This window comes from Falco peregrinus, chromosome 1, assembly GCF_023634155.1.
Source record: "Falco peregrinus isolate bFalPer1 chromosome 1, bFalPer1.pri, whole genome shotgun sequence".
NCBI lineage: Eukaryota > Metazoa > Chordata > Aves > Falconiformes > Falconidae > Falco > Falco peregrinus.
This window is the reverse complement of record NC_073721.1, coordinates 49,237,093-49,259,022: the sequence shown is the minus strand read 5'-3', so window position 1 is coordinate 49,259,022 and position 21,930 is coordinate 49,237,093. Positions and strand designations below refer to the sequence as shown.

General features: G+C 48.5%; 4 protein-coding genes and 4 non-coding genes across 11 annotated transcripts; 5 read left to right on the top strand and 3 right to left on the bottom strand.

Moving 5' to 3' along the window:
• Positions 1-205: 205 nt before the first annotated feature.
• SURF6 (surfeit 6) lies at positions 206-3,278 on the bottom strand. The gene is made up of 4 exons (XM_005231217.4): positions 3,059-3,278; positions 2,450-2,665; positions 1,549-1,640; positions 206-1,082 (listed from the first exon to the last, which is right to left on the bottom strand). Exons 1-4 carry the CDS (start codon positions 3,150-3,152, stop codon positions 414-416), a joined length of 1,071 nt encoding a protein of 356 aa, XP_005231274.2. The 5' UTR covers positions 3,153-3,278; the 3' UTR covers positions 206-413.
• Positions 3,279-3,650: 372 nt separating this feature from the next.
• On the bottom strand, positions 3,651-12,344 carry MED22 (mediator complex subunit 22). 3 transcript variants are annotated; one of them, XM_005231218.4, is made up of 4 exons: positions 12,185-12,344; positions 11,660-11,740; positions 9,191-9,399; positions 3,651-4,979 (listed from the first exon to the last, which is right to left on the bottom strand). In XM_005231218.4, exons 1-4 carry the CDS (start codon positions 12,305-12,307, stop codon positions 4,781-4,783), a joined length of 612 nt encoding a protein of 203 aa, XP_005231275.1. In that variant the 5' UTR covers positions 12,308-12,344; the 3' UTR covers positions 3,651-4,780. The 3 variants fall into 3 exon arrangements, with proteins under 3 accessions (XP_005231275.1, XP_005231276.1, XP_055650150.1); XM_005231219.4 differs by having other exon boundaries at positions 3,651-4,973; XM_055794175.1 differs by lacking the exon at positions 11,660-11,740.
• A 64-nt stretch (positions 12,345-12,408) lies between these two features.
• RPL7A (ribosomal protein L7a) lies at positions 12,409-16,644 on the top strand. Its single transcript, XM_055814451.1, has 8 exons — positions 12,409-12,495; positions 12,998-13,118; positions 13,556-13,705; positions 14,541-14,681; positions 15,044-15,123; positions 15,460-15,590; positions 15,952-16,021; positions 16,474-16,644. Exons 1-8 carry the CDS (start codon positions 12,493-12,495, stop codon positions 16,576-16,578), a joined length of 801 nt encoding a protein of 266 aa, XP_055670426.1. The 5' UTR covers positions 12,409-12,492; the 3' UTR covers positions 16,579-16,644.
• LOC114010482 (small nucleolar RNA SNORD24) lies at positions 13,415-13,487 on the top strand. The gene has a single exon (XR_003551901.1). It is a non-coding gene; the product is annotated as a small nucleolar RNA SNORD24 (small nucleolar RNA).
• LOC114010483 (small nucleolar RNA SNORD24) lies at positions 14,409-14,470 on the top strand. Its single transcript, XR_003551902.1, has one exon. It is a non-coding gene; the product is annotated as a small nucleolar RNA SNORD24 (small nucleolar RNA).
• Positions 14,795-14,871, top strand: LOC114010481 (small nucleolar RNA SNORD36). The gene has a single exon (XR_003551900.1). It is a non-coding gene; the product is annotated as a small nucleolar RNA SNORD36 (small nucleolar RNA).
• On the top strand, positions 15,314-15,386 carry LOC114010475 (small nucleolar RNA SNORD36). Its single transcript, XR_003551894.1, has one exon. It is a non-coding gene; the product is annotated as a small nucleolar RNA SNORD36 (small nucleolar RNA).
• A 549-nt stretch (positions 16,645-17,193) lies between the features above and the next one.
• Positions 17,194-21,890, bottom strand: LOC101924546 (surfeit locus protein 1). 2 transcript variants are annotated; one of them, XM_055814420.1, is made up of 9 exons: positions 21,753-21,890; positions 20,984-21,065; positions 20,733-20,860; positions 20,307-20,389; positions 19,369-19,560; positions 19,000-19,072; positions 18,474-18,636; positions 17,945-18,026; positions 17,194-17,702 (listed from the first exon to the last, which is right to left on the bottom strand). In XM_055814420.1, exons 1-9 carry the CDS (start codon positions 21,816-21,818, stop codon positions 17,636-17,638), a joined length of 936 nt encoding a protein of 311 aa, XP_055670395.1. In that variant the 5' UTR covers positions 21,819-21,890; the 3' UTR covers positions 17,194-17,635. The 2 variants fall into 2 exon arrangements, with proteins under 2 accessions (XP_055670395.1, XP_055670400.1); XM_055814425.1 differs by lacking the exon at positions 17,945-18,026.
• Positions 21,891-21,930: the final 40 nt, after the last annotated feature.

Sequence of the window (21,930 nt, the reverse complement as noted above, 5' to 3'; positions counted from 1 at the left end):
TCACAGCAACAGAAAGGGGCGGGGCGCAGCGCGCGGCGTTCCCCATTGCTATGGCGCCGCGGGGGGGCGGGGCCTAGGTTTGCCCCGCCCCCGCCCGCCTCTCCCTCCCTCCCGCCCGCTCTCCCGCAACCGCTACTTTCCCGTGACGAAAAGTACAATGAGATCCAAGCCCCGGGAAGGCGTTTCTTTGGGATCGGAAGCGCAATGAACAAACACACAGCGGGATTTCTTTTATTATCAAGCTGGGAAGCCAGGGCAGCGCCTGCTGCCGGACCCCGGCCAGCTCGCGCAGCCCTCGGGCAGGCGGACCGGGGTGAACTCGGGTGTGGAGGGAGGGTGGGCTCAGGGCCAGTTCGCCACCAGCACCCACAAGCAGAGCTCCTGGGCTGCAGGCACCAGCTGCCGCCTGCTCGCTATAAACCAGCTTTTTTCAAGTCCTCTGGCAGCACCCGGCCTTTCTTCCGGGCCCTGGCTTTCTTCTTCTCTATCCTATCCTTCTTCTTCTTCTGAATGTTCTTGCGACGCTTTTCCTGCCGCTGTTGCATCCTTTCCACCACTTTTTCCGTCCGCTCCTCCCACCGCCTTTGGCGTTGTGCTTTACGCTTCTCCTTACGCTTCAGAGCTTCTTTCAGACGCTCCTCATTGTCACGAATCTTCACGCCTTCCGCCTTATAGAGAGCATTTGTCCATTTCATCTTGTTCTCTAGCTCCTCAGCTTTCTTCTGGTCCTTATCTTTGAGTTCCTCCAGCTTATTCTTCCTGGTCTCCAGCCTGCTCAGCAGCTGCTTGTAGTTTCTGCCCGTCAGAGGAGTGATATTGCCTTTCACTGCTTTCCTCTTCTCCTTCTTCTTCTGGATCTTGCTCAACTCATTCTCCCCATGGACCTCGACCCTGTTAAAGACAACCTCAGCTGTGCTCTCCTCCTTTTTGCTTTCTGGCTCTATTGGTACCTCCTCAGTTTCTTTCTTCTCTGTTTTTGCCTTCATCTTCAACTCCTTCCGTCGGCGCTTCTTTCTCTCTCTCTCATACTTCCTCCGCTGCCTCTTCTCCAGGACTGCAGGGGGTAATTCTTTGGCATCATCCTAAGAAGAATGGATATGAATCAGAAACCTTAAAGGGATAAAGCAGAATGAAAAGTGAGAGGTCCCCAAGTTCCTGATCTTACACTTCTCCTAAGAAACTACTTGTGATGAGCTGTGGGCTCAGCTTTTAGAGATACTAAACACAGTAAAGGTATTTCAAACCCTTTACTCTCCCTCAACACCTGGTAGCTACATTCCCTTTCAGGCTCTTAGTGCTTTTCTTTTTCCTAAAAATCACCAGAGGCATGCTCTCCTCCAGCTCAGGCCCCTAGCTCTTCTCATGCGTTTAGACAGACCACAGAACGCACACAGGTCTCCCAGCAATACCTACAGGCACATCCTTAGCAGGCAGAATTAGCTTCTGAGCCCTGTAAGGTCATAGTCTTGCCCCGCTATCCCCTGGGAGGCTAGGGAGAATTTACATTGCATAAACACACGTATAGATACATATTAAGACTTCTCATACTTGTCCAGAAGCTTTTTTAATCTTCTCATGTAGTCTCTGACGCAAGAGATTCATTGCAGAAAAAGAAGGGGAAAACAGTTCACTTTTGCTCCCTGAAAATGAAAGGAAATAAAAACACTTAAAAAGACAGCACTAGCTAAACAGAAGAACTTTCTATGGCTATGGGAAAAGCTCTGAGAACTCCTTACATGCTGTGAATAGAATGGAAAACCTCAACAAACCAAGAGTTTCTATTTCATTGGTTTCTTTAGTACAGGGGTCCTCAAACCACGGCCCGCAGGCTGGATACGGCCCACCAGGGTCCTCAATCCAGCCCCTGATATTTACAGAACCCCCCCTGCCCCACCCCGGCCGGGGGTTGGGGGGTGAAACTAAGCAGCCGCACATGACTTCCTGCCACTTGATCCGTGTGCCGGCACCCTGGTTAAAAAGTTTGAGGACCCCCGCTTTAGTATTTTGCCTTTTCTGCCTGTATTATCATCCAGTGCTGCCAGCCAGAGTGGCCTGGCATGCCCCTTGGCTGCCTGACAAGCACCAAGCTAGTGGAAACCAAGATGCTAAGGACGTCTTTTCTTTGTGATCAGGCTTTTCACATTCATAGTGGAAAGCCAACTTGGCATGACAGAGATTGCATCCATGTGATAATTCCCAGAAGCAACCCAAATACATAAACACTCTGCAAATCAGTTTAAATGCTATTTCCAGAGAGCCGCCCAGTGGTGATGTTACGAATTTGTGTACATAAGCAAAAGTTTTTTTGCCACACAGCATAAGCAAGATGTTTTTATTTCAGCTGAACTTCTTAAAGGATTTCCAAACTATTCATGTGTGAAGCAACTGAAAAGCAGCCATCACAGCTCAGGTAATTTCAACATGACCTTGACAAAGCTGGTATTCTTACCAGGAGCCGAACCCTCATTTCTGCTCTGTGTAACACCCTGTGGAGATGATTTGCTGGCCTGAAGGGCTGCTTTCTGTCCTGCAGTAGGTTTACTGGCGTTAGAGACCAGCTGTTTGACTGAAGGAGCATTTGTCTCCTCAGCTTGCTTCCTGGGTTTCTTTCTCTTCTTTTTCTTGAGCTGTCTGCCAGCATCCTCAGGCTGACCTGGCTTAGACACTAGAAGACAAAACCAAATTAAGCAAAATAGGACAATGCTACGTTCCCACTTCATAACATTCAGTTATTACTGAAGACCAAAGTTCCAGCACTGTGATAGCATATCTCAATCTTAAAAAATTACACATTTTGGGACTTCGACCAAGCACGCTTGCACATCTCAGTAAAATCCCAGTTCCCAGAACCAACCCCCACGTGCACAACAGCAAGGACTCCCAGGACCAACAGTGCAACCTGCAAAACATGCCCAGCAGCCCCGAGTTTTTTTCCTTAAAAACCAGCACGATGCCCCTCCCGCGGGCTAACCATCCCGTGGAGGCAGGGCTGCCACAAGCCCGGAATCCCATGGACGGGCCGGGAGAGCCAGAAGCCGAAGCATTACAGCTCCCTTACCGAATTTCCTCTTCCGCGGCTCCGGGGCGTGCTGCACGCAGACCTTCCTCGCCAAGCCCTGCAGGTAGGAGTCCTGGGCGGCCAGGCTGGCCATTATGGCCCTGGGGCGGCCGGGCCCTAGGGGAGGCGCTGCCCTCCCAGCTCCTCAGCGTGGGCAGGCCTCAGGCATAGCCAGCACCGCACGCCCCCCTCGTGCGCTGCCGCCGACCGGAAGTGACGTTAGCGCGGCGGGCAGGAAGTGACGTTAGCGCGGCGGGCAGTCAGGGCTCGGCTGCATGAGGCGCCGCAGCGGAGCGCCCGCTGGCCCCGATACGGGGCTCTGCCGCAGTCCGCTGGGCCCAGGCGCCGGGGTCCCCGCGCTGCCCCCGTTTCCTCCGGTCGGCCCCCAGCCACCCGCAGGGAGCCCCCCGGTCCGTGCAGCGCCCGGCCGGCTACCGGCGGTGGCGATCAGAGGCCGGCCTGTACCGGCCCGGGCGGGCCTAACAGCAAGAACGATTTCAGTGGCACAGGCCCCAAGCGGGGCATCCAAGCACATCCCCTGTAATATCCTGCTGTCACAAAGCCTGGTGGCTGAAAACACACGCCTTAAAAATTATACAAAAGAGTTAGTTTTATTAAATCACCTAATTACAAAAATAAACGGAATGGAAGAAAATTAAAAGAAAACAAATTACACCAAAATTCACATCCTGGGAAACCAATGTTACAGCAGAATGCTGGGAAGCTCAGCTACGCGGCTGGAATGCACCCGTAGCTCCGCCGTGCCCACCCGTGCTCCAGTTCAGCTGCACGGCTCTGGGTGACCAACAACCACAAAGGGGAAGGGCAGATGTGCCCAGTGCCAAACAGCTGCAGAACAAGCACCGAACATGTTTCTTTGGAAGGAAACTAAGAGTACCCGAGTATCCCTCACTGCTCCATACACCCCAGTCATCTCAAGATTTTTTATTAGACAAAACCATTAGCCAGCATTAACACTGGGTTCATGTTAGCTCAGACTATGTTAACAACTTCTGTTAACTGAAAAATGAATCAGACTAATGAAAGCATGTTGGAGCTTCTATCTGTGGCCTCAAGCAAATGGGAACATCAATACCTCAGTCTGATTGCTCAGTCTGCCCCGTCCTCCTCAAAAGGGAGTACACTGCTCTTCAATAATAATCTCCTGAGCCTCCTCCCCAGCGCCTGCGAGCAAGAAGTTCAAGTTCGTGAAGCACTTTGACAGTGAAGACTGCCTACAAGATTCTTACTCTAAAGTAGAATGGAGGTTGTCGGCTGCCATCCTGAGAGTGCTTTAATGCAGCCAGAATGTCAGTAAGCAGGCTAAAACCCCCACAACATGTACTGCCCCCACATTTGGCTCAAGTTTATCCCAAGCAAATTCAACTCCCGACACTCCGGCGTGTACTTACTGAGATATGGCAACAGACTGGATTTCTAATGAACTCTACACATAAACTATCACGTAAAAGCAAACCTAACTCTTAACTTGTTAGAACAATCAACTTGGTATTTACTTATCACTATCTCTTCAGGGAGAGGAACACTCATGGCAATGTCCCAGGGGTGGAGAAAGCCCTGTGGCTATCCAGCCAGCAGAAACCTGCAAACACAGCTCCAGTGCCTTCTCCTGACAGCAGGAGATGCGCAGTACAGCAGGTGGAAGACTTCCAGCAGTGCAGTGCTGCCAGGAGGAACACCATCAGCAGCAGTGGATCCTCTTCAGGAGTGCTCTGTGGGGCCTGCCCCATGCCCGTTCACGTGAGGGTGCGATGGGGTTGAACTCTGGGAGGTAGCAACACTCTGCTCTGCTGTGGCAGCTGTCAGAGGCATGGAGAGGCTTTCGGGGGACAACGTGGCAAAGTCTTGTCTCCAGTAGGCTTCGCACAGTGGAAGATCATTGCTGTCACACAGACTGTAGCTTTCCAGAAAAAACAACCCCAGTAAGGAGAGACAGCAGGTGCAATAAGAGAGGAGGGGAGGGAGGGAAAGGGTGAGGGGAGCAAGACAGAAGCAAAGCATTAAGAAAATGGCAAAAAACGTTCCTGGAGGTAAGGTCTGCGTTCACAAATTCATGACAAGTCTTGTGACACTGGCCTTTCCTAAGACACCCCTTAAGGGCTGGTCTCGAACCTCACAGGCCTGGTGAGGATCAGGGGAATTTCAGAGGCAGAACATTTGCTACAAACTAAAACAGAGACTCAGTTCTAGTCCAGATGCTCTGCGTCCCTGAAAAGATCTGTGCTGAAGTCCTGGCACCCCAAATATAGGAGTTCTGCTACTGATTTGAGTGAGACAATGACCTCATCTGCAATTACTTTACTTGGAATTAGATCACAACCTATGTGAGGAAAAAATTATAAACCCTGCTTTAAATTTAAAGTTCAGCACAATTATTTTAGGGCCTGTCCCTGTGATGATAAAAAAGAAACCTATTTGCACCCTTGCCCTTTCAAAAAAGTGCTCCAGTGAAGGTCTGGGTCTTCTATTGAAGCTCCTCAACCTGATTATGAAGTACTGATGGCTCCTACCATTTTCAGCAGAACCTGAACTAACAGTGCTTCTAAAAGCAGCTTGCTGGATTTGACCGCTGTAGATTATAGAGCTGGATGAACTAACCAGCAGTGTGGGAAAGTAATGTTTTTAAACAACTGGATAATTCTTGCCTGCGCTCTGAGGAAAACACCATGTGGAAAGGCTGAGAACTAAAAAGAGAAATGATGGAAGAAACTGGAACAAAACAAATTCCAAAGAGAGGAAGGAGCTGCACACACAAGAGACACCCAAGACAAAGCGAGTGCTGGAGCAGAAAGCAGCTTGCTTGCATTCAGAGTAAAACAAACCCAATGGGTCAAGTGATTTTGTTGTTGCAGCTTTATTTACATTTTTAATGTAAGGACTTGAATAGGTGCTTAGGGAGATATATTAAGTGTTGAAATATGAGACATGTGAAATTGCACAAACATCAAACATGTTGAGATCTGACCCCACACTCAAGACAGCTCCTGTGATCTCAGAGGAGGGAGCAATGGAACATAAATGCAAGTTTGGGGTTTAGGATGACAGAAGGCAAGCTGGACTTGGAGTTACCGCTTTGGAGAATAAGCACGCAAAGCACTAGCTGCAAGCATCTGCTTCTAAGCTTTTTTCTGGTAGTTGTAACCCAGCTGGTTTTGCAGTAGAAGTGAGAAGGCAGTGGATACAGACAAGTTTTATATCTGGGGCCTTTGTAAAATCCCTTGGAAGATCACCCCTCGCTACAGTTCCCAATGCACAGTGAGGCTGGGTTCAATTAGCAAAGACCTTCAGGACTGAACCAGAACTATGACTCTTTTTCTGTCAGTCTTAGAACTCAGGCCACGGCTTCCAAAGAGAACCTGGTCACAGCATCCACCACATCTTGGCAGGGGAGTTACTAACAAAATTTGAGCTGCATCAGAAGCATAACTGCTTTTCCTGCTGCCCCAGTTAGAACAGTTCCAAAAGTCTAAGCTTTGCCTCTCAATGTAGAACTCCTTAGATGTCAGGGTCAATGTGCAGCTACTGCACAGCCCATAACAGCACCAGCCAGCCTACTACTCTGTCCTTTGACTGAGGGTTTCTCAGCTCATGGAAGAGACTTAACTACTCCCCTCGAGGCATACAGCCAGGTCTGTGCGCAGAGGAACAGCTCTAGGAAACTACCTGAACACAGGGACTGAAAGCAAAGATTCCTTCAGAACAAGTTTTAGTTTCAACGACCTGCTTTCAGGTCTCCTCATCAAAACACCCACGTGCACTTCTAAAGCCTGGCAATGAAACCTGACCCTACAACAGAGACATCCTATTAGTCACTCACTACGGGCAAGGGGCTACCTCCTCAGCTCCTTTAGCACAATGGCAGTGACAAATGCTGGGCAGGAGACACTCCCTTCCACAGGCCTTTTCGCAGCAGGTGGGAGCAGTGCACAGAGACCACACAAGCTACACAGCCTGGGGCAGCTCTCAGCTCGGCACCCGGAGGTGTGTGGCCACAGGGAGCTCGCTTTGCTATGGCCTTCTCTGGAGGGACAACCTAAAACAAACTAAGCAGTGACCTTCAGGGAAACTGGAGCATGGGAGAGCAGTTTGGCAGGATGGCTGTATGGAACCCATGCCCTGGCCTCATGGGACTGCACACCTCTTTATAAATCCTGTGGGATCAAGACTCATGAGAAAGTAACAGATGGTGCAGAAAGGCAACCCCAGCCAGGCTCCCAGGACAGCCCGGAATACCCACTTATGGGCAACCTGGCTACTGCATTTGCAGCCATTTAAACATGATTATCACTCTATGACCAGGTGACTTGACAGAAACCCTTTTTCCCCACATTAGACAAGAAGTTTTCATTAAAAATATCTTGGTATTCTAATTATAAAAGGACTTCAAATAAATCACTCTCTATTTACACACACACACAATTTCTTTGGTGCAGAAAAAGACAGGAAAGAGCACAGGAAGGGAGTAAGTGCTAAAAGCAAACGACTAAGTGCTACATGATAACAGGTTTCCATGAAACTATCATAGCTCTGTAGAGTTGCCACATTTCCTCACGTCATATCCACTCTTACAAAAGTGAGCACAAAGACACATCCATTTGGTGTAAGCCAACATTTCATAGAATCATAGAATGGTTTGTGTTGGAGGGGACCTTAAAGATCATCTAGTTCCACCCCTCCTGCCATGGGCAGGGACACCTTCCCCTAGAATGAAGTGCTTAGATGTGCTTAGATGTTAGCTCTGTTACAAAGGGTTGCTTCACGTGGCGTCTGGTGCCAGGCTGGTGAACAGACTAGCAGAATGGTCAAAACCCCTTCGTTCAAACATTAAAGCTACAGACACACAGTGGTGGCAGTCTGGCAACAGTGTGAGGGAAGCATGTCTGGCACACACGAGTGAGGCACTATGGTCCCCCACTGCATCACTGTGGATACGGCTCACTGCTGTGCTGTACGCAGCCTGAGCCGTGGGGCCTGGACTGGTGCTTGGGTTTGCAACTGCCACTCTTCATTTCTGAGATATTTCTAGGATCCCTTGCCACCCCCCTAAAAACTGAGTAAAGTTTGAAAAACAACTCTAAACTTTTACCTCTAGTTTTCTTCCAATGTCGTAGCAGTTCCTAAGCTGTGTCTTATCATTATCTTTTTACTCTTAAAATACATATATTACTCATAAACAATGGCCTAACTTCCACAGATATTGAGCAATTAGTTGACTTAGCTGGGATTATAGGCATTCAGCATTTTTAGAAAGAAGGGAAAGGCAAAAATAGAAAACTTAGTCATTGAAATTTTAAATAAGATTTTTAAAAGTTAAGTTTTTGTTTAGAAGTCATAGCATTATTGCACTGACTTCACTTAGCTTGGACAGTGCAGCCAAAATAGTCAGGTTCTTACTGTTTTCTCCTGCTTTCATTTACTGCATCATCAACTAGAAGTGCTGGAGTGCATGACAGAAAATAAAATAAAAAAATAAAGTGTCTGAATTCTCTAAAGCCTGTTTTCTAAGAGACTCTTTAAAATACTAAAAAACCCACAAACTAATCAGTAATAAGTCATTATTACATAGAAAATCCTATCATAATACTTCATAGTTCAATGAAACCGAGCAAGTCTTTGTTGCTCATTTCAAATGTTTACCCCAACAGGACTTCAGGCAGCTGGGGGCAGTGGACTACAAGGTAAAAGGCACGCTTGTGAAAGAACTCACCACAAAGACGTGGTGATCACATCAATCTCTTCTCTCTAGGGAGAGACAGACGTTCCTCCAGAGGGATACTCAGAAGCCTACACCCCCAAAGGAAATTCATCTCCTTTTACAATGATTACAAAGGAAGCCTAAGCAAATGATCTGTGAAATCTAGCCAACTAAAGCATGCACCTAGAGTTGGATGCTGTGAGTACCTCCTTCACCATGACAACACCCTGTACAGGATCAACAAGAAAAAGGCAGTTGCTTTAGCTGCAGACAAAGTCTGACCTAATTAAAAACAGGAGTGAAATTTTGTTGGGAACATTCTCAAGACCTGTACTCTAAGGACTACTTGTTTGTCTGGTCTAACTACCCCAAAAGGGCTGGAGTAATAAGGCAGAAGTCCACCGCCCTATTTGTACCTGGAAGAGTAATATTCTTCTTCTAGCTCATACAGGTCAATGGAGATCTCATCCCGTAGTGCAATCAACTTCTTGTCACATTCCTCCTGCAAGCTTCTCAGCTGCTGGTTGCGCTGGTTGATAGCTTCATTCACAGAAGGGAAATCATTGAGGATCAAGAACTGCTTCAGGTCAGACACAAGCTTCATCAGGGACTCACCAGCTCGGACCTTGTAGCAGGGAGAAAAATCACATAGCACTTATGTCCTGGTTTCGGCTGGGATAGAGGTAAGCTACGGGAAGTTGGGAAGGGACACAAGGGAAGTCCAGCTGACCTGGACTAGGCAAAGACATACCATGGGACATCAACCCCATGGTTTATAAAGGGGGGGTGGGGTAGGCCGAGGCTTGCAGGTCCTTGCTCAGGGACTGGCAGGGCATCTGTTAGCGGGTGGTGAGCAGTTGCATTGTGCATCACTAGTTTGCTTTTCTCCCTTCCCTGTGGATTTAATTCCTCTCCCCTTCCCCCTCGTTATGTTATTGTTATCATAACTACTGTTCTTTTGGTTTTCTATTTTTTCAATTATTTAATTGTTCTTATCTCAACCCCTGAGTTTTACATTCCTTTCTGATTCTCCTCCCCTGCCTCTGGATGAGGGGGGAGTGAGTGAGCGGCTGCATGGCCCTGAATTACTGGCTGTAGTTAAACAGTGCTTTTTGGCACCCAACTTGGGGCCTAAAGGGTTGAGGATGACAACAGGTCCAGCCAGAGTGTGTTAGAACAAAACTGCTGTTGGTATTGACATGCGGAATCGTACTTCACAACTTGAGGAGAGTTATAAAGCAGGTATGTTTACCGCAGTGCCACGTGCAAGGGGGATCACTCCTCCTAACTTGCACCCTTAATTTTATTCATAATACATATTCATACAGTGAAGTTGGTTAGTTCTGCCCAGAGTCTACATCTACTAATTATTGCTTAGCTGCTTTCTCGCCTCAGTTTAAAGGTACAGTTCATTTTAAATTCACTACGCATGCTCCCTGAGCAGGGGCTCCATCCTGTTTGGGGGGGCCATTTGAGTAGGAGGTCGAGCAGGGGCTCCATCCTCTTTGGGGGGGGGCGGCATTTGAGTAGGAGGTCGTGATCTCCCACTACCACAATTATTTTACCCTAGTGTCTTTGAGTCTTATCACTTCAGTAGTTTGTTTTCTTTTAGCCGTTAGCATGTCCTTGTTAGATGGCTCCTTATTTACATTCTTGTTGAGCTCATCTACATCTGTATGAACTGTCCCTTCCTGAAGTGCTGAGTGGGCCCACAGACAGCAGGCTCTTGCTGGCATGCTGATGTTTCTGTTATCTATGCAGTTCCTGTCTACAGCAGAGTTTTAGGGTTTTCACTATATTTTCTTGCATCAGTATTCATTGTGTTGGATCAATAATCGTTGGCCACAATGCTGATTTTTCTGCTCTTGATATTGCTGCCCATGGTCACAGGGTTGCATTATTCAATTTACTTGCAGTATGTATTCCCTGTTGTGCTGTTTGTTCTCCCTGGGACCTGGGCTAAAGCTGTCATAGTGCTGTACTATACTGTACTGGTTTATGGTATGATGGACTCACTAGTTGTAAACCTAATCTGGTCTGTGTATGCGCTGGTGTTATCACCCCTGTGTGTCAGGTGGTCCCTGGCGGGGAATGCCAACAACTGCACCTTTGCCTTCATTTTTCTGGAGAGTCAGCCTATGGGTGGGGTCCACACCTCCCCCTTCTCCCCAGGGCTAATTACTGAAGTGTTTAGGATTTCTGGAAATTCTGAATATCTCTGGTCCATTGGAAGCACCATAGCGCAGGTCCTGACCCTATTGCTAGCAATACTGAATGTGGTTTTCACCTGCTGGATCCGGTGGAGATCTAAGCAGCTAATTGTAACTACCGTAGCCTCCCCAGCAGAAACAACAGCTGCTCCAGCCCCTGTGCCAGGTGCTGTGGCTGCTCCAGCCCCTGTGGTGAGCACTGTAGTTACCTTGGCCCCCACACCGCGTGATGCAAAAGACCAACACTTGTCAGAATCGGTGTCCCCTGTACAGAAGAAGAAATGGAAATTCCTTTCTGATTCTCTTCCCCACCCCTCTGGTTGAGGGGGGAGTGAGCAAGGGGCTGTGTGGCACTTAATTACGTGCTGGGGTTAAACCATGACAACACAGTATCAACACAAACAGTGCTTTGCTCCAGTTCTAAAAGATCTCCCAAGCTGCTCCTTCAGCCCAAGTGAATAAAGTAAAAACTCCCAATCACGTGAGGATTCTGACAGGAGCCCATAGCTAACAAGCAAGGCTACCCAGCCTTCCCCAGCCACTCCAAACAGCAGGTTAACTCTTCTAACAGCAGTCCTCCTGAGTGTTAATAGGGCTGCCCTAGAGGCAACGCTGAACCCAACAGTACCTGAAGGATGTGCTGCCCGCTGATTTGTACAGCAGAGTACTACTCACAATGTTTGCGGCTCTGACATGCATCTCATAGTTATCTTGTTCACCCTGAGTTGCTCGAGACACTTGAGTTTCATCCTCAATCTAAAGAGAAAAGGATACATACCCACCTTTACATACTAAAATCCTGACGGATGATTTCTACCTTGTAAGGCATCTCCTTTCAGTTCAATCCACACCTGGAGGCCTAGGGCAGGCTGTGGACCACCTATGGCACCCACACATCACTTCTGCTGACCCCCGCTTGCTCTTGTGGTTCCTCCCGGCTCAGCACCCCCGGCTGCCCTCGGCGGCACCGGGAGAGAGGTCCCCCCATCTCCCCCCTCACAGCCTCGCTCTCCCCTGGCAGCCATCCCCTCTCCCCTCAGGGACCCCACTCCCGTCCCTCCTTAGAGCTGCCCCCGGGACAACCGGCCCCTCCTCAGAGCTGCCCCGGAGGACAACCCGCCCCTCTCCCCTCAGGAGCCCGGGTGCTCTGGCGGGTGCGGCCCTCTCCCCTCAGGGCTCACAGCTACGGCCCATACCCACCTTGGCCGTTTTGATGATTTCAGTGAAGTTGTCCATGATGGACTTGACATCATCCTTGAGGCGCTTGTTGTAGGACTGCAGCAGGGTCTCCTTGCTCTGTGGCAGCACCCTCTGCTGCGCCATGGCGGCCCCACGCCTCCCTTCCCTTCCCTGCCCTGCCCTGCCCTGCCCTGCCCCGCCCCGCCCCGCCCCGCCCCGCCCCGCGCCGCCCCGCACCGCCCCGCGCCGTCCTCTCGCGAGAGGAGCGGTGGCGCCCCGTAGATATTTCCCAGCATGCACCACTCCGCCTTTCTCTTCCGCCGTCCAAGATGGTAAGTGCTGGGGGGGTCGCTGCCATCCGCCGTCATCCGCCTGCATCGCCGGGCCGCGGCCTCGCGGGGAGGCCTGGGGGGAGGCGTGGGAGGGGTGGTCCGTGCCCGAGTGGCGGTGCCCGGGGCCGGGCCTGGGCCTGCGGCCCGCCCGCAGCGGTGCGGCCTGGCAGCGCGGCCCGGGGACGTGGGGCTTCTCCCGCCTCGGGCAGTGGGGCGGCCGGGCCGCGGATGCCGGGCCGGGCTGGGTGGCCGGTAGCCCGCGCTGGGGCTGTCTGCGCTGCTGGCGGGGCTGGGGGGCGCCGGCCGAGCAGATCCGCGGGCGGTTCGTGGAGCTGTTAAAGCCAAAGCGAAGCGTTTGCTGCCGCCGGAGGAGCGAGGCCGCGCCGGGAGGCGGCCGGGCCGCTGAAACGCCGGGAAAAACGCGTTTCCAAGGCGGACTGAAAGCTCTCCAGTACGCAGGTGTTGGAGGCAAAAGAAAGAAGGGTGTGTTTCTTATTTACAGCCGAAAGGGAAGAAGGCCAAGGGTAAGAAGGTGGCACCAGCCCCTGCTGTAGTAAAGAAGCAGGAGGCTAAGAAGGTTGTCAATCCCCTGTTTGAGAAGAGGCCCAAGAACTTTGGCATCGGTGAGTAAAGGGATATTTGGGCTATTTGCTCCAGCGGTTTTTTTGTTGTATGGACAAATGTCTAAATTGTAAACAGAAGCATGTAATAAAGCTGTGGAGTGGCAAGAGTGATGAGGCCTGGTTGCTTGCAATTAAAGAGTTGCCCTCCATTAGGTGTATGAAGGTGCTATGGACAATTTGCTGAATTTCCCATATTATACAGTTTCATTATATGATTCTGTTGTAATGAATCTTGCTCTTCTGCGTGTGGTGCGGTAAATCAATTCAGACTTGGGCAGTGTCATTGTTGTACAGGGTGCAGATGATGTGAAAGAATATTTGCTATCTGAGTGATAGTGCTGACACATTACCACCAAGATCACTGATGCATCCGTGCCTGTTCTGTGCTGTGGCTCTGTGGGTTTGGAACGGCTTTGAGTTAAAGTCTGTATTTTTAGGACAGGATATCCAGCCGAAGCGTGATCTCACACGTTTTGTGAAATGGCCGCGGTACATCAGGCTGCAGCGTCAGAGGTCTATTCTTTACAAACGCTTGAAGGTGCCTCCTGCAATTAACCAGTTCACGCAGGCTTTGGATCGCCAGACAGGTAAGGATGTGGCCTGTGCAGTTCTCTTGACTTGGGTCATTAACAGGATGTGCCTCAGAGCAGAGGAAAGAAACTGAAATGAGACTTAACAAAAGTAAGCTGGAGAGTATCTTTGGAAGCATTTTAGGGAGGCTTTAGTAGTGACTGGGGTGAGGTGAACAGCAAGTTGCTGTCTGAACGTGCTGGGTTAAGCCTTGATAGCTGCTGTGTACTTTGTAAAGGGGTATAGAAAATGCCAAAGTTCCTCTTTAATGACCCAAACCCAGAGTTATCTTAACTGTGTGTTCCCATCGGAGTCTGCTCTTCCAGTTTGATGTAGAACCACCTGGGGTTCTTTTAACTACGTAAGCAGACAGTTTGAGAAATCTCCATGAGTGCAGGCTGTGGAGGGAAAGCCAGCGTCCTGCAGGCTGACACTGAAACTGGGGAAGAAGGAGCTTCAGGGTATTCTGTGAAAGAGTAAATAGTCTTTTCCAGGGGACAGCGTCTTTGTAAGAAACTTTTGACCTGTGTAGAGCAAGTCCCTCGTAGGTGTTGCCAAACAAGGTGCTTGCTTTAAAGGAGAAAGTGCACCACCTTTAACTGTAATTGCTGTGGGGGTCCACAGGCATTTCCTCATCCAAACAGTGAAGGAGCTTTCACTGCCAGCAGAGGTGCACATAGAGGTAAACGGGGGATCTAAAGGTGCTCTGCTCTTGCGCTGTGCAAATGATGTTAACTTTTTGCTAAATACAATTGATGACAACCACCAAGATCGCTGATGCAATTCAGTATTTTGAAAAGTAGCGCTTACATTTTCAGGTCATGCAACTAACTAGTAGATGTTCTCTTTCAGCTACACAGCTTCTGAAGCTGGCACACAAATACAGGCCAGAAAATAAGCAAGAGAAGAAGCAGAGGCTACTGGCTCGTGCTGAGCAGAAAGCTGCAGGAAAGGGAGATGCTCCAACTAAGCGGCCACCAGTCCTGCGAGCAGGTAACTTAGTCCGTGAACTTGGCAACTTATGTCTGTAGGAGCGTGGCACTTTGAGAGAAAACTGGTAAGAAGAGTTAGTGCTCTGCTTCAACCAAGCAGGACTGGACAAGCTATTGCAATGATGTATGAATTTCTTCACCTGAGCTCAAAGTGAAGAGCAAAATAGACGAGCTTTTTAACCCTGAGCTATAGCAAATTGTCCATGGAATAGCTGCTTTGTGCAACTGAGTGGATATGAAAAGTTTTCATAACTTTCATAATGAAACTGTGCTGTGGAATCTGAGCTGGTTGTATGAGGCTTATACAAAAGCTCTGAAAATCAACTGCATAGAATCAAAGCTTATCTATAACTTGTTTTTCAGGTATCAACAGTGTCACGACTCTGGTAGAGAACAAGAAAGCTCAGCTTGTAGTTATTGCCCATGATGTAGACCCCATTGAGGTAAGAACGCTCACTGGTACATTTTGCAGGCTGCCTGCATAACTTAAGCTGAGGCCAGAACCGGACTTGGGGTTGAAAATGCATTTTAGGGCAAACTTACTGCATGAAAAGAGAATGCAGAAAGACATTACTGGAACTGGAATGCTTTTGCGTGTTCCTAGTTGTCCTGATATACAATGAAGCTTGGCCTTTGCAGTGATGTATGAATTTCTTCACCTGAATCAATAATGAAGAGTAAAAAGAGCTTTTTAACACTGAGCAATTGCCACAGCCCAGGCTGATTCAAAGCACAAGATGTTGTCCTTCAGTTACACAGCACGCTCTCTTTTTTTTCAGCTGGTGGTCTTCTTGCCAGCTCTGTGCCGTAAGATGGGAGTGCCATACTGCATCATCAAGGGTAAAGCCAGACTGGGACGACTGGTCCACAGGAAAACTTGCACCTCTATTGCTTTCACCCAAGTTAACCCGTAAGTGTTCTGTGGGTGAAGGTTTGATTCTCTGTGGAGAAGGCAGACTGCCCATAAGCACACTGTAGGGCAGATAGATAGCAACCTTGGGTGTCTAGTTTAAAAGCAGTAAAACTGAAGTGCTACCTCTATAATTTCTAATACAGATGTCCTTTTGTATGAAGAGCCCTATTGCATCCTGAAGATAGATCATTTTGGTTTACCAAAATGGATGGTCACTCTAAAATATGTAAAAACTATTAATCTGAGCAGTGCAGGTTCCTAAAGTACTGATGGTTGGAGTCGTTAACCCTTTGCAAGTGATGCTTATGCTTTACCTGAAAAATCATGTTGCTGTTATGACTAAAACTATCACCAACAGGGAGGACAAGGGAGCCCTTGCAAAGCTGGTGGAGGCTGTCAAGACCAACTACAATGACAGATATGATGAGGTAAAATTATTTGTGCTGCTAGTCTTGTCTTACGGTTTATACTGTTAACACTCTCAAAAGCTTCTCAGAGAAATGCAAGTTATTTCAGACATAGTGACATTAGCTTAAAGCCTGTTGGGTGTGTTGTACCTAGACTTGCTTACAGTGTGTCCAGGTTTTTTAGCTGAGGGTGGAGTAAAACATGAACACTTGTCACCAAGGTGTAGAAGTAGCAGCTATCATGGGGCTAGGGTTGTAGCGGGCAACTCCCGAGTCCAGATGTGATGGCTGAATCCAGCACTATTTGTGGGGAAGGATTTTAAACTCTTGTATCTCTGCACTGTCTCAAAACAGTGTAGGGCTTCCTAGTTCAAGGAGCTCTTCTTGTGCAAAAAGGCACGGAATTCAGCGAGTTGATTGAATGACATGGTAAAGCTGTATAAGGCATCTAACCTCTTCTCACTTCTTTGCAGATCCGTCGTCACTGGGGTGGTAATGTCTTGGGTCCAAAATCGGTGGCTCGCATTGCTAAGCTTGAAAAAGCCAAGGCTAAAGAACTGGCTACTAAGCTGGGCTGAAGATGTACTGGATTGCTACCTTTTTTTGTGTACATAAAAAAGAATAAACCCCCAGATGAAGTTACAGTGATCTGTGTTAATTGGGAGTGTTCTGGGCACTGGGTAGTTCATCAGTGTCACCTTGCTTCTCTGTTTGCCTTCCATCAAGTGATGGAACAGTGTTGCACAGAACAGCTGCATGGAGTAGGCCATTCACATGAACAACTGCCCATAACGACCAGTCCTATGTAGTAATTCCTCTCCTTTGACCACAGCACATGCTCTGTGATCATGAAGTTGAATGGGCTCAGCTAGTTGTGGCTGTTAAGCCTAGCTTGCTTATGCAAATCTTGGTTGGAAATGGCTCTGCATCTCCATTATGAGTACTTAATCCAGCTTCTGTTCTTACCTGACCCACTGACTTGGTCTCGCAGCATTGTGGGAGGCTACCAAGCTTGACAAGGCTCCAGCTGAGGTAGCTACTGCTTGTTTTTGCTAGCCCTTGTCATGCTCTTCCAAGCCACAGGTGGCCTTATCCAGCTTGACTCTAGTCAAGTAGTCTAGTATCCCCAGTAACCTTGAGCTCAGCTCTGTCACTATTAAGATGCAAGATGCACAATGCAAGTCACAAGCAGGCACAAATAGGCCCTCTTTATTCTGATGCAACTGCTGTGAACCACTCCTGACTTCAGGAATGACTACTCAGTGCAAAGAAACTGATTCATGAAATCCCTTGCTCTCTTTTGGAAAATACAGCAGTGGAGAAGATAAAATGTAGCTTACTACCAACCACAACAGAAAAATGGATCCTTGAGATAATTGCATAATTCAGTTTTGCTACAAGTTTCAACTGCCACAGTTTTGAAGTTCAATGCTTCCAAGCTGCAGCCAAATCACACTGGTATGTGTTCAGTCTGCATCCGTTGCTTGAAGTCTTGTGTGCAGTTGGGTAGCTGCTGCATGTTGACTGAACATGTTGCTCTGAAACTGGGTGCTTCAGTTATTCAGGACTGATCAGACTGCTGTCTTTATAGAAGTCTGCTCTTGACTGCAGTACAAAACAAATTAGTCCTTTACCTCACAGAGGTAACTTTTGTATAAATTTTCTGTACCACAAGAATGAAGTTGCAGCACATAAGCCATACCTATAAAAGAAAAGCAAAGCACATGTTCACACCTTTTCAAGATAGACCAGACCTCCCTACTTCAGCTGCAGCGCAATAATTATTTCAAATAGCCTTGCCAGTGTTACTTAGGTTAAAACTTAAGGATGTTGTAGCTTGGGAGCTCATCCAGCCTCACTGATGCAGGAGCAAGAATGCCAGGCAAAGCTTTACATTCAAAAGAAACAGATGGAAGGCCAGTCAGTGCTGTCTGCACAACCTACCAGGTGATGACGTACTGCATGTGCTCGTTTCTCAGGCTCACTCTTGTCTGGCCTCCGATGGGCCCCCCAGGGACTGTGCTTCCTATAGGTATGACACAGGGCACAAGTTAAATCTTTAGTCTGTACTATGCAGAGCTGCCCTTGCTGTGAGAAACGGGATGAAGGTAGTAAGCCCTGTGGATGCCCTACTCCTCAGGTAGCAGTGTTCCCAAGTTACCAGCAAAGCCAGAACTGTGGGGCAGGCAGCCCTACAGCAAGTGACTGGTTGTGCTCAGGGCAGGGAACACCGCCTGCATCTCTTCTGAGCATGCTACTGTCCCCCAGCACGGACTGCCTACCACCTTCACAACAGCAGACCTAGAAGAGAAAGGTGCGATATCTTGTTGGACTTCACAATTGCAAAGGTTTTTTTCCAGCCTGAATGATTCTACGATTCTACCTTTCCAAGTGCCCAGGGGAAGTAACTAACTGAACGGAAAGGGGGATTTATCATAAATTGGACATGGGGTTGGGTTCCTCTGTGACTTACTGAAATCTGCATCGATAAAGATGGGCTCAGCGCCGGTCACCTTTGCCATAGCCTCCAGGTCACGGTAGTGCCAGCGGTTTTTCTCGATGTTATTTTCAGGCACAAAAGGTCTCCGGGTTTCCGATAACCTCACCACCCCAGTGAGGTCAATTTCATCTTCAATCTGAAAGGCAGAGGAGAAAAAAAACATCTTTCAAGGTTCATTTTCTATTCAGGCATATCCGGTCCTGGCAGAAAAATACAGCACTTGCAGAGTCTTATTATAAATCAACTGGTCATGCCCTGCACCGGGGTGGTGCTGTTAACAGCAGGGAGAAAAAATCAAGAACAGCTCCTTGTTTGTAAAAAATATTATTTACTTAACAAGAAGGTGGGAAGAAAAGATTTGCCTTCTTTGAAAAGTGCAATGGCTATTTAAGTAACCTCCCATGATGCTGACCATGGCTACTGCCTGTCTGGGTCAGTGGTGCCTCTGGGGAATCAAAGGGCAGAAGGTAAGATGCAGCATTGCCTGGGTCCCCCTTACCTGTCCCTTCAGCCTGGTCTCCGGCTTCAGTTTCTTTTTGGGCACAAATCCTCGGTTGACTAAAATTGTGACCCTAGGGTTACATAAAGAAGTATGGCTCATCAGTGAAAGGAAATTTATTCCTGCTGCTGCCTAGGATTAAGTACCAAAGAAAGAAGCAACTCACGTTTGGTGCCACTTTTTTTGTCATCTGAGTGCACGTTATATGGAATTAAAATACAATTTCGAATCAAGCCTCCATGACCTAACAGACTGTGAGATATGCCTTTTAAGGCAGAGGGAGTGATTTACATAAACCCAACTACCACGATTCAGCTTTTCAAAACCAAAGCAAGTTGTTCACATGAACCGTGACTGTCATTAACTTACCCTAGTTCTGTGCAGTAGAAAGGAGTAATGACATTTGCTCCGTTTTCCGGGTGAGATGTCAGCCGCCCAGCTTCCCTGGCTTCTCGCTCAGGGTCCACAAGTGACCGTGGCAAAATATAGAGCTCCTTGGAGTGGTCAAAATGCCCTCGGACCTTTACAGGTCTGTACTCCAACTCCTTCAATTCCATGGGGCTGCATGGAACAAGACCAAAACAAAATCATGGCTGCAACAGGGAAATCAAATTAGGGGATTTTATGGTGGGATTCTCCTTTTCCCTAATGGTTCACTCCAGACCCAGCTGGCTTAATATTTTATTACTATTACAGTGAACCAAATTAAGATGTTCATGAGTATCGAGAGAGCAGGTTTTTTACACTTCTTGCCACCTCAATGGCACACACAGCTGATCAGCGGGTGGATACGCTGCCTGCGCATCCAACCAACGTGGAGCATTTCCTTTCCATCCCATGAAATCAAACAACTGAACTGCTGATGAGTTGTGCCATGTGGCCAAGTGACCTTAAAAATCTCTCTCATATCTGACACAACTGCTCCACACTTGGGGCAGGGACTGCTGTTGATCCAAGACTCCCTGTTACAGGAATAATTCCTCTGGGACATCACAGACACCAGCTACCAATCCTTCTCCAGGAGGAATACATATGGTATAAATTACACATCACATTCTCCTAAGAGATTCATCCTTTTTACATGCATTTAGAGTATCCCATAGGGAAGCATTCACTTATTCTTTTACTAAAAATAAGAAAACTAACAGGATGTCTATCCTAAATCTGCTTGCACATCCTGATTCCCATTGCATTCCTTCATTTTCACAGTTTAGTTTAGCATAAGTTCACTAGCACATGAACCATGTATAATATCCCCAGCACATTGTCAGTGCTCTGTAGATAATAAACTATCTCAGCTTCCTTACTCTAAGGTCAGAGGGATGGGCTCTGATGTAATTCTTGATGCCAGTTGCGCAATCAAATCTAATTTCCACTTTCGTCGCTGAACCTGAAAGCACACAAACGCAAGAGTAATTCCTCATGGTAGAACAGAGAAATGTAATAAACCCAGCAAGTCTCAAAATCTTTGTCCTAAGTTTCTAAGAAGACCTGGCCTAAAACAGGGTAATCGGAGATATGAAAATGGAGGCTACTGACTGTGAGGAAATATTTATATTGAAATAGAAGTGCCCTTTAAAGGCTTACAAATGGACACTTGGAAAACAGAAATGTAAAATAACAGCAAATCTTTACCCTGCATGTGATTTGAACTAGATTGAACAGCCAGTGATAGAAAAACCTGACAGCCTTCAAATGCTCATCTCTTTAAACAATGAAATATTTATTTGTACCTGCCATGTGCCGAGACAGAATGTGGTCAGAGGCACCAGGAAAAGGCCCCATTTGAGCAGGATGTCCTCTCCAGATGTGTCAGCAGCTGTTGTAGAACTCCGTGGTCTGCAGAACCTCAAACAAACATCTAGAGAAAAACAGAATGAGGAACAGGATTTGTACAGGTCAGGAGAAGCCAAATTCCTGCAGAAAATGTCACCTCTTGGTATAAGGTTGAAACAGGGAAAAAGCCAAACAAATCTTTTCTTACCTTTAGTCTGCTGGACCAGACCAGAACCTGCTTTAGTTAGGGGATGTCCAAAAAACGTTCTTCTGATCAAGCAATGTGATACCTGCATGAAATAAGCAAGATTTGTAAAATTTGTATCTAAATGGTATCAATTGCCCCTATGATTGCACAAAAGTTTATTTACCCAATGATTTAAGTCTCATCCGAGCAACTGCCTGTGAAACACTATGGGTTAGGTTATAATGTAAAAAAAAAATATCAAATTCCAGCTACAGAGCTGACTATAGGGCAGCAAATGACCTTTCTGTTTCCCTCCATGCCACCAGCAAACATACACACCGTCTTAACCTGTTCTTGAAAGAAACAGCTGAGCACCTGCCCACCTGCTTCCTCCCCTTCCCGCCACGCTGGCGCGGCACACGGACCGCGTTACAGCCTTTGCGCCTCCGATTCTGCTCACTTTCCGCCCCGCGCAGCGAAACCGCTGCCCACACCGCGGCACTGGGGGCACCGACCCACGGCGGCCAGAGCCCGGCCGGGCGCACGGGCGACGGCGGGGACGGGCCCCGGGCAAGATCGGGGCCTCAACAAGGGCCCAGGCCCGCTCCCCTCAGCCCGGGCCCGCTCCCCTCAGGCCTCCCCCGGCCGGGCCCTGCTCCCCTCAGCCCTCACTCGGGGTAGACCCCGCTCCCCTCTCCCTTCACCCGGGCCCGGCTGCTCTCCCGCTCCCCTCTCCCGGCCCGGTCCCGCTCCCCTCTCCCCCCTCTCGGCCCGGTCCCGCTCCCCTCACCCGGCCCCGGTGCTCCCGTAGCAGACGCGGCCCCGCGCGCAGCAGCAGCAGCCTCCCCGTCGCCATGGCAACGCCGTCACCGTTCCCCGCGCCGCCACCGCGTCCGGCCCAGACAGTCCCGGCGCGGGCAGGCGGGCGGGCCCCTCTCTAGCCGCCCCTCTCTATGGTGCCGGCTGCT